A 15754-nucleotide genomic window follows, 5' to 3' on the forward strand; every position below is an offset into this window, starting at 1 on the left:
CCTGTCCCCACGGTTTCACTCCTATCAGCCAAGAACAGCAATTCTTTGATCATTACAAGGACATGTGCTTACTGAACTCACACACACCCACACACACACACACACACACACACACACACACACACACACCTCCTTCTCATTACACTGTCACCAGTTCACCAGTTCTCCATCCTTGGACTTAAGTAGTAGTCACTGCATACTAGAAACATCCCACAAGATCTACTGTTTGGAGATGCTCTGAGTAAGTGGTCTAGCTGTCAATATTTCGGCCTTGTCAAAGTCACTCGGATTCTTTTTTTCTATCTGTCTGTCTCTCTGTCTATGATAATAAACATCCGGCATATAAATCCTCAACCATCTACCATTTACTGTATGTTAAAAAATATCTATTTGTTTTTTTTCAATGTGTCAAGACTCTAAAACACTGGCTTTTTTGCAGATTACGTGTCATGGCTTATTCATATACAGTAAATTGGCACACTGCACAAATAATTCAGCTATAGTAATCTAGCATTCCTCTACTCTGATGTCTGCACGTCTGTCCTTTAGTCAGTGTTGACAGGATGGGCATGTGTCCTCACCTCTAAACACACATACTTCAAAAAGAGTGACGGCTTTTAGACCCAGGTCAACCTCCTTTACTGTCACACCTCTCACTTCACTGACAGCACCTCTTCCTCTTCACCCTCCATCATGTCTTCTGTCTTTCAACCATGTCTCTGACCTTCTATACAACTGGCTCCCAATCTCTCTCAGTATGGTATAACCTAATTGCACATATGTGTATAAGAGATCATCTGACATGACACACCGATAGGCCATTAAATAAAAAAGCATGCCGCGTCTTGCTGTCACTTTCGGACACGTGCCAGAAAATCTGCTGCGTTTCGCTAATGCTAATGCAGGACTAGTGAGCTGTTTTAAGAGGACCGTGTTTGTAGAATAAAATAAGCAAAGACATAATCTTTCATGGTCTGTTCTAGGGATGTTTTTGATCAAAACATATCATTATGCAGGTGCACAATGACTCAAGTTGGAATAAAGCAAACGTGAAATTATGTTTGAAAATATTCTGCAAAAAAAAAAAAAAAAAATCAGAGAATATTGTCACACAACATAATTAAATGGTTATGCAAAACATTCTGCAATTATGGCTCCGTTTTCCTTGTCATCAAAATGGATGGGTGTCAACATTAAACACAAGATTTAGATGACAAAAGTGCAAATGAAGCCTGAAATAACTTACAGTACATACTGCACAGGCTATACTGTCTGTATCATCACTGTCAGTTTAAAGCCACTCACTGCTTGAGTTTTTAAAGAATAAACGTCAGCAAATAACAACGTGTCAAATCCAAGTATGGGCAAACATATTGATCTCAAACCTTTGCCACAGTGTATTTTACATCCCCAGCTCATTCCTGGCCAGCGTTGTAAAGGCTCTAACACCTCCTGATAGGGGCTTTAACGAGAATGTCCCTCATAACCCATAAAATCAATATCACTGAGCAGACAGTGTTTAAATATGCCAAAACTGGCAAAGAGACCAGATTTTATGTGAATTTTCCTACTTAGACTAAAATGGCCTAAATTTAAATCCGCAGACTGAGAAAGGAATGCATGCTAGCTCACTTAGCTAACAGATGCTTAATAGCTTTCCCCGCTGTGGTAACAGAGCCCTGACTATATCCACTGTGCGCAATCATGGGGCAACAACAAGGCTTCAAAATGTCATACTCCCATCTATCATGCCTTTGTTTATAAACAGAACAACGTGCATTCTTCCTAAACCCTTAGAGTGCACGGCCGGAATGCTTTGGGCAATAAGAGTTTTGCAAAAGGCACAATACAATGTCATGGAGCATTCTCTCTGTAAACACACACTAAAGCAATTAACGGAAACAACAGTGTCTTGTTTTAACCTTTCCCCAACACAAGGTGTGACACACAAGATTCCTCAAGCCAACATTCTCATTCATTTTAGAAACACCTGAGACCACGGTCATTACTGCATACAGTGGCAGGCCTATTTATCTGGTATTTCCTCCTACATTGTGTAGCAGCTTGAATGGTTTTTAATTGCTTTTCATAGATGAAGTGATGTGTGTAAAGGTGAATGTCATTAGCATGTTAGCAAGTATTTACCATTACAGTCCCTGGCAGAAAAAAAAGGAAAACAATTTTTCACTTATTTACTCATTTATTACATTATTTGAAAAATGTCATTCTGGCAACAGACCATGGGCACATTAAATCCACAACAAGAATGCAGTAACTGTGGTTAAACGTCTAAAAATAACTGCGAGCTAACACTAAAGTGTCCTGTCCTAGTAAAGAGTCTTAAAGAGTCAGTAAAGTCTCTGTATTGAACTGCAGGGATACTAAATGGGCTCTGGGTTACTGAGCAGATGGTTAGTGGTTCAATCCCCAGCACCACTAAGCTGCCATTGCTGCCATTGAGCAAGGCCCTTAAACCTCTCTGCTCCAGGGGTACTGTATCATGTCCATGCGTTCTGACCCCAACTTCTTAAGCTGGGATATGCATAGAAATTTTTTTTACTGTGCCTTAATGAATTACCAATTAAAACCTCTTCTAAGATATTCCTTTTGCCAGCTGGTGTATTAATGAGGGTGTTGTCTAATATGGTGTGCTGAAATCGCCTACTGCCTAGAGATCTGGTGGTTGTAAAAACCACAACATATGATATCCGTACTCAAACCATTCATTCTTAAAGCCTTGTGCACTGCAGATGGGATCGTTGTCATCCTGGAAGAGAACACTCCCATCTGAATATAAATCCTTTAGCACAGGGCAGAGGTGATCAGTCAGAAGAACTCTGCTTTAATTTGTGAATTTATGGCCCCAAACTATGCCAGAAAATTTGTCACCCATCAATGAATGAGCTGCATTCATTCATTCATCTTCAGTACCACCTTTATCTTAGTCAGGGTCACAATGGATCCTAAAACTATTCCAGGAACACTAGACAGGGTGCCAGTCCATCACACTCTCTCTCTCGTTTTCTCTCTCTAACTCTCTCTCTCTCTCTCTCTCTCTCTCTCTCTCTCTCACTCACACACACACACACACACACACACACACACACACACAGATTCCTTCCAGTTTAGTGTATTCAATTCATCTGCCTGCAGGAAACCCTACATGAAAGCCACAAACACACACACACACACACACACACACACACACACACACACACACACACACACACACACATACAGAGGAAAAAACATTGCACCAGCAGTATCTGGAACTCAAAATCAAACCCTGAACTCCGGGATGCATCAGTACTACCTGCTAAGCTATCATGCCAATGTAAGTAGCTAACAGCAGCTGCCACAAAATTATTTTAGATGAGAACAGAAAGAAAAAAATAGCTTTCTATTGCCCGATTTTTTTTTCAGCCGCACTAATTTAGTTTTTTTTACCTCTTTGTTATATTATACAACTGAGAAAAAAAAATTGACATGTAAACACTTTTCCTTATTCGTCAGAGCTTTCAACAAGAGAATAATGAAAATTAACATGTGGATACTATGTGCTGCTTTGCATCATAATATCTTAACTAAGGTGGACAGTGTGGTATTATGGAGAAGAATGACATGTTAAACTACACAGGCTACACTGAAACTCCACAGACAAAGATTAAAACCAAGCTTTTTTTTTCACCAAGCCTTTTTTCTTTCAAACTTTTACAGTCTTTGATGAACCTGTATCCCCTGTAGCCTCAAATCACTGTTCTCATCTGACAGGAGTTGAACCCGGTAGGGTCTGCAAGCACCTCAAGGTGCTTTCCTGTTCATCTCAGTTGTAAAGAGTCATTATTTGTGTTACTGTAGCCTTCAGTAATAGTCTGGCCTTTCTTTTCAACCCACCTGCAGAACTACGACTCGCTGGAAGGTTTTTTTTGTTTTGCTTTATGCACCACTCTGTACAAACTGTTGTGTGTCCCAGGAGACGGGCAAATTCTAAAATAATCCAGCAAACAACATTCCCCTATTCTGATGCTTGATGTGAACATTAACTGTGGTGTGTGTGTGTGTGTGTGTGTGTGTGTGTGTGTATTGTACCTCTGTGATAAAGCCCTTGGCACTTGCAGGACTCATGAAGAGAACAGCTCGGCGCAGCGTGTCCCTGTAGCGGTGCAACTCTTCCATCCTCATGGTGCGGAACATCCCAGTGATCATCATGTTGATGTTCGACTCCACCTTCTGTAGGGACACGTCCATCCCTTGCTGTGACGACCTGTCCAGAAAGTCCTGGATCCCTCGGATATCTAAATATGCAGAAATGATGTCACCACAGTTACATTTCGTACCCAGAGTGAGCCTTTCAATCACTTTATTGAAATAGAATATACAGTACGTGTAGTAAAGTGAATATACGTTTCACACAAATAAAGATATCACACACATTCAGGACCCCATTTATGAGATTGCAGAATCCACAGGCAGGGGAAATAACATCTCATTTGAACCATCATCTTCAGTCAGCAGGCACAGACATTAGTGCGTTCTCAACCATATCTCTTCCGCCAGGAACTTCAGCTTGAAAGCCGTAGCATGTACGAAAACATTAGCATTTGCGTTAATGACACACAGGCAAGATAGACGGAGCAAGAAAGAAAGAAATGGCAGAACTGGAGCACTGTCTCAGACCTGGGGTAAATAAAATATGAATCTCCTCCAGTTAAAGCGATGCTGGCTGCATGCTCATCCTTCTGTGCAGTCAGCTCTGTCCTACATCAAACCACTTCCAGCATGGAGAGAGGAAAGCAAGCCAAGTGCACAATTAAAGCAGAAAGAATAATAGGACTGGGGGGCATGAAAAGGTGAAATGGAAAAGGGGTCTTTCTGGAGGTGCCATTGAGACTCACTGAGACCCATTTCAAGCAACATTTACAAAGGAACTGAAACACAAATAGCATATGTAGACATGGAAAGTATACAGTAAACTACCTGGTTGTAATGCTTGTCTGTGGACTAGGCATTCTTTGTAGTGGACACTAGATAAAGGTGGAATAGGCAATCACCCAAGGCATTGTACAGGGCTACCACATTACTGCTCTCCATTTGCTGGAAAGCTGAATGAGTAGTAATATTCCTAGGCTACCTACAGATAATGAGGGATCAAATTGCTTTGCAGCAGGGAAGCCACAGTTTTCCTCAGAGTTCAATCAAACTCAAATGGTTTATCTTCTTTTACTGGCACGTTCTGAAAGTCGAAAGACACAATGAGATTAATTGGCAGAAATATTAGTGTCTAGAATGTATGAATTTGATGCATTGAATTAACAACTGTTGAATATGTTACACCAGACTTTTCTCACTGCAGGGCTTTTTATGTGCTCTTGTTAACACGCCTTACAGTTCTGTATAATCAGGACAAACTTACTGTAAGGCTTTGGTAGAATTTATTATCATAGGTCATTGTTTTAAGAGTTTCTGCCTTGAGTAAGATTAAACATTATCTCTGTTCAAATCAATCTCACCTTTATTATTTATGTATGTATTCATTTATTTGTATTTGTGTTCCTTTTACAGAAATTGTAGGCCTGAGATAGATTTTATTTCAAGCCCAAGTGCCAAACTATAAATGCGTTTCCATTACTTATTTTTAATATGTCACGAAAGTAACATAACATTGTACTCCTCACAGAATCTTGAAACTTTGCTTTTCTTTCTCTAGCAGTTTAAGTTGCTCATATGATTGTACTTTTTGCTCTGGAGTTCTACTCTAATAAAGTCACCTGTACACACGTTTCCAGCACTAAAATATCGGCTAATTCAGTCTATTGACTGGCACCGTGCCCACATATTTTCCAGCCACCTACTGGCATGTTTTAGGTGAAAAGACTCCCACACAGACACAGGGTGAACATGCAATCAGACTACACAAAGACAGTAGCCTATGCTCAGGATCAAACCGCAGACCTTTGAGCTGTGAGGCAGGAACACTACCTGCCCTGAGTAGTCAGACTGCAATGCTAAATCAATTCTTACACTGGCAGGCCTGAAAAACCTTGCCTCAAGATAAAAAAAAAACAAAAACAAGCAAAACTCTTTACTTATTCTTCTTGCTCTTCTTGTTCTAAATTTTTATGCCTGAAATAATCTTAAAATATATTTCAAATGGAAAGAATGCTATTGAAGAAAATGTTTTAGACTGCTAACCTTGATGTGACCAAAAGTTTAGTTTCATTCTAGTCAGAATGCTGATTCCTGTTTTAAAAAAACATGAGTCAGCCAGTCGTTCTTGCTCTGTGAAAAATCTTGCACTTTTATAGACGATAGACAGACACACGGATTGAACGATGGCAAAAATATTCGCAATTATACAGAAAATGGTCTCTCAAGTTCCTGGACATGAACAAACAGCAAGGAAGCTACTGGATTTGAATCAAATCCAATACCTAATCAGTTCATGTGCTGGTTACAATGACAATGTCTGCCTACAAACAAGCACTAGCTCTGGTGAAGTTGTATTAAAGTTAACATTTTTTCAAACATTAGTTTTTCACCTTTAATCAGGGGTCTATCTAAACAAGGGGTCAGGTAATTCTTCAGTCAAAAGACAGGCTGCTGGGCCTGCAGGCCAAATTAGAGGCATGCTTGATAGTTAATTAGTGACTAAAATAAAGTGATTAAACAAGTGAAATCAAGTGTGGATATGATTAAAACCCCATGTCTTACGTGCAGCTGTGTAGAAGATATTATGTGTCTTAAAAAGTTGAAGTCAGCAAGGAAAAATCACCAACAATCCAGGTGTAGTCTTTCTAAATTACCACTGACCTTCAGAGTTTATCAGATGAAGGTCTAAAACTGTAGTCTTCTACCTTTACTTTGAAAATGCATTATTATCAAACAGGTTTATCCAAAATCCTAACCAAGAGAGAGACGGACTCATGCTGTTAGTGCTAATTGATCATGTTAGATATATTTGATGTTTTATGGATATGTGTATGTTCCTTTAAGCATACTTTGACCACTCAATGAAATATATGCATGAGAAGTTTATTCATGCTGAAAAAAGTTTCTTTTTTTAAGGGTTTCTTGTATATTTTATTCGACAGTGTACCAGTGGAACAAAGGATATGCAACACGCTGTTGGATGCAGTTGGTGTATAAAGACAGAAGGCAGAAGGTTACATGGTCTCCTGAGGTTGGGAGCAACACAAACATGTTCAACCAGATTGTGTAAGGTCAAGTGACCTGTCAAGGGCGACAGGACAGGACATGGCAGCCTGCAGCATGCCAATAGTTCTCATGCCATTTGAACCTTTTTCCTTGCACTTTGAATTAAGCAATTCTTCTGTGATCTGATGCGACATTCATCTACATGAAAATGCTATATTGCACTATCATAGTGCTTAAAGACACTTGTATATAAAGGTATATATCATGCACATTACGAATTTCTTAAATCACAATCCTTTATCCATTTGTATATTTAGGTTTATGCTTATAAAACTTCTGAGAAATGAAACAAAGTTTGATTAAAGTTCTTTGCCTTGAAAATATAGAGAGAAAGCAGAGAAAAAAGTTTCCAGCTGCATGGAGAGATTTTATGCATTTGCCAAAAAAATCAATCTGCCAATTCCCAGGCCACAGGAACATCATAAAGCGTAGAGAAATCCATCTGTTTCCTCCATCTACATAGGCTAATAGGGACACCAGAGAAAACTATATTGCTCTAAGGACAGTTAGGTAGATGTCAAAAAAATATATATATGTAAAATAAATAAATAAATAAATAAATAAAATAAAATAAATAAAACAGCAATATAATGCCAGTCAGAAGTGACCATCAAACGAATGTACTTCAAATTCTGATGATCAAAACACTACAATAGTATATACAGTATAATACAATTGTCCCAAACTACAGTTTTTATTACATGTACCTAACTGTCCTCCAATCAATATATACCACAGCTCACAGGTGGTGCCATTCCATTATATGTCGCAAGATACATAATTTAGCATCTGACAATAATATTGTCTTTTTAAAGTTGCAAATAGTTTTACGAATGGCACTTTTCGTCTGCATAGTAAATTCCCCCAGCTGGGTTAATTAGTAGGGTCACTGCCCCCCTGCGTCGCCACTGGAAAACACATCTAAATATGGACGACAAGTTTCGCAGATTGCTGGAGGAGGGTCCAAGTCACCATCTGTGTGCTGGAGCAAGTTGAAAGCAAAAGCAAATCAGTGGCTGCGTTTCTCCCATTGGGCCGTGAGCAGATGATAGCACATGCCTTTAAACGCATGGACACATGCAGAGATAACACCAAAGTCTCCTCGTATGTGGGGTCCTACAGAGCAATGTTCCCGCACAGCTTCTTTCTGCTCTTTCATGTCTCTGTAAAGCACTCGACATACCTTGACTCTACACTCCAGATTTATAACTACTGGAATTCTGGCAGGTTGAGCAATTAATACAAGCAAAACACTGCACTAACGCACAGACCGCGGGGGCCTTAATTTATTAGAAAACACACATGTAATTCTAATCAACGTTAGCATCTCTATTATCATTAGTGGCTGGCACAGCTCTCCAGCTGTGACTCTGTGCCACACTAGGGGTTGGTTTTGTGAGCCCAGCTTGGAAAACTTTTCACATGTCGCTTCAATAATTAAGCGGATGCTGGCTTGTTAGGCAAACATCGGATTAATTAAACACAGTGTGGGCAAACTCACTGTACTGTTAAACTAACAAGATGTCATGTCCTTTTTTTCCATGACCCAGAAGCAATAGAGCTTCATTTGTCATCAAATACCTGTAACGGAAACTGCTGGTAATAGATTTATACAAGGGCATTAGTGCAGAAGAGAAGAAGTCATCTCTCCACTCACAAGAATTACAGTACTACTGCACTTTTAGGTTAAATGGCCAAACCACTGTTGTATCTTGCACATAAAATGCTTGTAAATTACTTCCAAGTTAGACTGAAGGGAAATAGTGAATTCAAATCAAAACATGTAACTGTTCCAAAATTAGAAGCTTCAGGCATTCTGCTTCATTGACTGCCCTGCTGTTCAGAGTGAAACTTACATTGTCAGCCTCCTTTTAGTGCCCTGCTGCATCATCTCTCTCTCTCGTTCAACTTTGTTCTTTTTACTATTTACTATTTTAAATTCCATTGTTTTCCACCCTATGATTATACTGTGCACTGACTAGAGCTAGTCACATGAAGGCTAAGGTTGGATTAAACCATACAACTGGTCATAAATAAGTCAGTGTTACCTTACAGCTGTCACAGGCTTATTCCACCCCACACCACCAGAGGTCCCCATCACCAAAATATCAGAACTTTTCTGGGTCATTTGAACTTTTTCTTGTTTGTTTGTTTGTTTGTTTCTGACCCTACTGGTTTGTTTACTGCTAAAAGTGTTTTTGCTTTGTTTGAATTGCCTTTTTTTCCAATTCATAATTTATTTCTACTTTCACTGCTAATGTTGCGTTCAAATTCCCTTATAAAGATTGTATTAACATGTTTCAATGCATAGGAATGGTACCATAATTAGAAAACAGGGGAAAAAAAGGATTTTCTCTGAGCTCTGAGTTTCCAAGTGGTGCTTGTGAGTAAGAAAACATGGCGGAATCAATAGATGCAACATATGTTTGACAGTAAATTTGTTGAAATTGAATGTTTACTCATCTCAGAAGCTGATTTTAATTATGTTTTTGATATATGCATCAGGTTATTGAAATACAAGCACTGTATTTCAGATGTAAAAGCATTGCACAATAACAATGTAATATGTAACAATAAAGTTTACAGTGGCTTCATAAATGGATTTTAAAAAAAAAACCCTGATGCGCATTCTTTATTTTTCATTTTCTAGAAACGTTTTTTGTAGTTTATTAAGAGACCAAAGTGACTTTGCACTTCTACTCAACCTCTATTTCTTACTGTGCAGAAGGTAACAACAACATTTGTTATCAAAGATACTCTATGACCTTGCATTTGAAGACCAAAGAAGCATTCAAAAACCTCCTTGTCTTTAGCTGTTGAATTTCAGGGTGAAGTTCAGGTGGAGTTCTCAATGTGGTTGCAATTAGGCCCATTGTGCTCTCACCATTAATAGTTCTATACTTATATTTTGCTTCTGACTTTGGTAGGGGTTAGAAGAGCAACATGAATCCCAACAGAAATCAAATGAGTCAGTCTTTATATACTTTATTTTTGTGCCTCCCATACCTGTATCGTTACATAAACAATACATGCAACCAAAATCAATAGATTTATCTTATGTAAATGTATGTGTATAAGCTCAGGTTTATCTTGGGTAAGTACTCAATGTACAGTGGGTTTGGAAAGTATTCATATGCCTTCTGTATTTTCATTAGTATTGTGTTATAAAATGAATGTACTTTTTACATTTTAGCCAGTAATCTACACAAAATAATCCATATTGATTAGGTCAAAAACATAGAAATGGAAATGTATCCAAATGGAAATGGAAATGTAATCCGAATTTAATAAGTCAAAAATCTCTTGTTTACATAAATATTATGACCTTAGCTAAGATCTCGGCTGGAGTCCAAATTCAACTGATTGGACATGATTTAGAAAGGCACACACCTGTTCAACAAACCACAATGTAGGTCAGACCAGAAACCAAGTCAATAAAGTCTAAGAAACACTCTGTAGACGTCAGAGAAGTATGTAGAGGCAAATACGAGCAGTGGTGTAAAAACCATTTCTGAAGTTTTGAATGTTCCCAGTAGCATAGAAGTCTGAAAGCACCAGGACTCTACCTACCCTTCCCTCAGTCAGAAAGTTGACCATGAACACAATAGCAGAGCTTTAGAAGTCCTCCGCCAAGATGGGAGAACCTGCTAGGAAAAACAAGCATCTTGAAAATACTTCCTCCATTATGTTAGAGTGGCTATACGGAAGCCACTTCTGAGGAAAAAGCATATGGCAGACACTTAAATGACTAAGTGCATGAGGAAGAAGATGCTCTGGTCTGACAAGACAAAAATGGACCCCTGTGAAGTTCATTCACATATTTGTTGAGAAGCTTGATGGTGCCTGCATCATGTTGTAGGTTTTTCTCAGTGACAAGGAGAGACTGTATTGGTCAGAACTGAGGGAAGGTTTAGTGCAGCCAAATATAGACAGATCCTTCAAGAGACATTTCTGCAGTGGTTTCAGGACAAAATCTAGGTTTGCAAAGTTTGTAAAGACTCACTCCAGAGACTCAGTGCTGTAATTGCTGCAAAATGTGTTTCTATTTAAAGTGTCTAAGATTTTCTGAAAGCCACTGTTTATTGACAGGTTGTAGTATTATAGGTTTCTACCTGCCACTCATGTGTCATCTGAACAAAACCTTCACAAGGTGTAACAGCAGTCAGTCGCTTGTCTTTTGCATGAAATTCAAATTCACTAATAGAAAATTTCTTTCTAATTGTGTGGAATTACCTATATTACACTATACTACCCAGTACTCACAGTGCTAATGTTAACTTAACTGTGCTGCTCTCACTGTACTGCAAGATTTACATCAGTCTGTAACTCAGCAGTACTTACACGGCAATAGCAGTTCCACATCTGATTAATTATACTAGCAATCCGTAAGGCCGGTGATGTTGTGGGGGTGGAGCTGGACTCTCTGAGTGTAGTGTCAGACAGAAGGATGTTGTCTAACCTACTGTCCATCTCAGACAACAGCAACAATTTTGGTGACTTGGTGCTGCGGTAACAAACCCAACTTCCCTGTGGGGATTAATAGAGTATTCTGATTCTGATTCAACAGTTACATCTGCACTATAAATATTTCAAGATGGTTAAACTTAGTTCCAAAACTTGTCATGACAAATAAAGTTAAAGAGAAGAAATATGTTCACATAACCAGTTATTAAACCACTGCATTGTAGGTACTGCCAAATTATAGTCCAGGTTTCTACAGGTTGTTATTTTACAACAAATCATTTCAAGTAACTGCATGAAAATTACCATTTCAGAAGCCTGCACAATCTCAGCATGACTTTGTAATTCCTGAACATACTTGTTTGATACTAGTGCACTAGTTGCTATTAAAATAAATAATCCACAGAGGCACAATATAAAGTGAGACCAAAGCATGTTTTTTTTTTATGATTAATCATCCAAATTAATTGCCAGGAGAGAATCCCCATTAGTCTTACCAACAGAAGGTTTTCACCCTAATTACTATATTTCGAGATGATTGAAATGCTGCACATTACATTAGCTTATTATTTCCAGTTATAGGAAAACTGTGTAGAATGATGGAAAAGACTACTAGCTTGACTGACAGACAGACAATGGAAATAGATACACTACTGTATGTGGCCAAACGTATTTGGACGTATGTTTATCTAAACTGTTTCCATAAAGCTGTATAGGATAACACACACATACATGTAAAGGATGCATTGTATACTGTTGTAGTAATAATTCATCTTTACTGGAGCCAAGGTATTCAAAAACTGTTCAAGCATGATAATTCCCCTGTGCACAAAGTGGACTCCTGGGCAGAGCCCTTTTCTCAACCCCAGTGAACACCTCTGGGTTGAACTTGAACACTGACTGCATGTCAGACCTCCTCATTTCGGTGAAATGACTTCCACTAATCCCCACAGGCATGTTTCAAAATCTAGTGGCTTCCCAGAAGAGTGAAGGTTATTCTAATTGCAAGCACATATTGGTCAGGTGATCACATACCTTTGCCAATATAGTGAAGATAGACAGATATACAGAGAAACAGACAGACATATAGACAGACAGTCAGTGCACAGCTACTCTAAATCAAACTTAACATCAAATTCCGGTGCTAGTGGAAGTTTTTGGAGACACCCGAGAGAAGCTTTGTGGGCCGTGACCTGAATGCAAAGAGCTAGATCTGAGTCTCAAGTGAGCTAAAGCTCTGTGCGCTTTGCATCAATCCCCACTCTTAACAGCAGGCTCTTTGCTGTGTCTAATGCTTTGACTATGCCTGCTGAAACCAACCAGATATAACAGTCCTGAAAAAACAGCCTGCCACAGCACACAAGCCACAAGTGAGACAACAGGTGAATGTTGTGTGTGAAAACGTAGATTACCGAAGTAGATAAGTGTAAAATCTGGGAATGGCAAAAATCAATATGGCAGGAAAACTAAAATATACCCTAAGGAATACATTTTTCCTTGGGTCCAGCACAGGGCAAAGTGGGCAGCTGGCTCTGACGCGAGGATAATTGGGTCATTCGCCTGAATCATTGCTAATTATATCCATGAAGGGGGGACAAAATTTGATTAACTCTATCTGTTTCATCTACTCATTTGTTCAGCATGGAGTCCTGGAATTTAGACAGTATGCATGCTAATCCAACTGTATCCTGCAGTTGGATTCATGTAATTATTAACTGATTATATAGCTCTTTGCTTTGTCAGTGGATAAGCATAAAGATAAAGGTGGCATAGTGAACACCATGTAACTATAATGAGGGCAGGAAAAAGGTTTTATTTCTTTATGTGCTGTTCTATGTAAATTATACTTAAGTCAGTTTTTAGAAAGCATATTTAACCTCTTGAGACCCGAATGTCCTCATACAGTATGAGGACATAACATTTTCTCACACTTCATTGTCTATATATTTATTGTACCAAACTTATATGAGGACTGTTGGGTATAATTCTTTTGCCAAACTGCTTCCTTGAAAACACTGATTAAATTTATAGTTATCAGCTATGAATTAAGAGAAACAGTCAGTAGAAATTGTAATGTACACAACAGTAGCATACGGTCTCAGGAGGTTAAACCAAAAGAACTGCACCTACAATTCTACCATAAAAATATTAGCATAAAATATCAACCATAAAGCTATCACCCATAACATTAAAAAGTGACACACACATGCATCTGTCCATGCACATGATGTAAAAGAACATGATTCATCAGACCAGGCCACCTTCTTCCGTTATTCTATTGGTCCATTTCTGATGCTCACATGCCCATTGTAGACACCCCGGCAGTGCACAAGGGTCAGCATGGGCACTCTGAATGAACTCTGAACTTTTTAACAATTTGTACTGCACTAGCTCTTCTGTGGGATCAGATCAAATGGGCTAACTGTGTCTGGTTCGCCAGTTATTCTTCCTTGGATCACTTTTGGTAGGTACTAGCCAATACATTTTGTAAGAAACACACCACAAGACCTGCTGTTTTGGAGATGCTCTAATCTAGTCCTCTAGCCATCACAAAATGACCCAGATCCCACATAATGACCCAAAAATTCACCCAGATCCTTACACTTCCTCTTTTCCTGGTTCCAACACATCAACTTTTTTAGAACTAACTGCTCACTTAATGCCTAGATATACCAAACCCCTTGATAGGTGCCATTGTAATGAGATCAATGTTTTCACCTTACATGTCAATGGTTTTAATGTTATGGCTGATGGGTGTATAGTTTAAGCCTTCTAGAGCAAATCTAATGTTTTGCAGTAAACTGCTCCATAGTCTCAAGATAGTGACTACAAAGGTAAAGTCACCCTTGTGTTTTAGCTGGGATCGTGGCCAACAGACCTGAAGATCACTGAGACCTGGGGGCAAAATATGGTCTGAGTGCACTCATGATGCAAGGAGGCACAAGTGCATAAAAAGCTTTAAAACCAAATACAATCATCTTAAACTGGATTCTATAATGGACAGTGAAGCTGGTGATGTGAACTCTTTTCTTGGGACCACTAAGCAGTCTTGTAGCCAAAGATTGGCTAGCTGGAGAAAAAAAACAGGTATCAGGAAAATCCCAAGTCACTTGCTACTAAGCAATAATTGTAACAGAACTGAATAAATTGGCAAACTGGCAACGGCTTGTCAGGTCAACCCTTCACTGTAAAGAGTTCTGCTTGAGCCACTAAACCGTGAAGTAAGCAGGGGACAATGAGGATAGAGAAATCAATTTACCAACAGATTCAATTGTCCAAAAAGCTATTTTGAAAACAAAGTCAAAGCAATTTAAGGGTAAATTGTTCTCACTGAAAGAATGCTGATTAGAAGAGCACAACTAATGCCCAGCAGATCTATCTTCCGAGTCATTGGACAAGCTTTCAGTGAGCTTTAGGCAGGAAGAAGGAGAGGATCTCAGAGGTTTCATTATGAAGGACTATGTGAGAAGCTTGGCTTCCTGGTGGAACTGAAAACCTATCCGTTTCTCTTCGTTTCTCTGTAGAGACAGACACTTATTTATCGCGGCCTTATCCTGCTGCAGTCGAGTATGGCCTCCACAGGGACTGACAGGAAGATGGAGTTCTCTCACACACAACTGTGCAGCTTCCCTATCTGTCTCTCCCTCAGTAACAGACACACACATACTCAAGTACACACACATACTGATGTACATACAGACACCTACAGGGTACACTGATGGTGTCTCTGCCCCACACTCACTTTTTTTTTCCTTACAAAATAAACACACAGACATTTTTCTATCGGTTTCCGTCTTTCTCTCTCTCTCTCTCTCTCTCTCTCTCTCTCTCTCTCTCTCTCTCTCTCTCTCTCTCTCTCTCTCTCTCTCTCTCTCTTTGTCTCACACACACACATTTTTTCTTGTTCTGTTTTTTTCATTCTTTCACCTACACACTGACACAAGTCTGACTTTTGTGGACACATAATGAGCTACAACAGAAACAACCACATATCGTTTTTTAAGGAAATGATGAGAGGGTGTTGACACGAAGTGGCGAAGTCCAAGTTATGAATAATATCAGTGATTATCAAAGGCCT

At 39.0% G+C, this 15754-nt stretch overlaps 1 protein-coding gene across 3 annotated transcripts in view; it reads right to left on the reverse strand.

Moving 5' to 3' along the window:
- Positions 1 to 15754, reverse strand: part of grid2 (glutamate receptor, ionotropic, delta 2) — a 411138-nt gene that overhangs the window by 157265 nt on the left and 238119 nt on the right. For all 3 annotated transcript variants that reach the window (XR_009649218.1, XM_060882146.1, XM_060882147.1), the window contains exon 4: positions 4090 to 4295. Coding sequence is in view for 2 of the 3 variants with exons in the window: in XM_060882146.1 (XP_060738129.1) it covers positions 4090 to 4295 (206 nt within the window). In the remaining variant the exon portion in view is untranslated. The remainder of the gene's footprint in view (positions 1 to 4089; positions 4296 to 15754) is intronic.

This window comes from Tachysurus vachellii, chromosome 11, assembly GCF_030014155.1.
Source record: "Tachysurus vachellii isolate PV-2020 chromosome 11, HZAU_Pvac_v1, whole genome shotgun sequence".
NCBI lineage: Eukaryota > Metazoa > Chordata > Actinopteri > Siluriformes > Bagridae > Tachysurus > Tachysurus vachellii.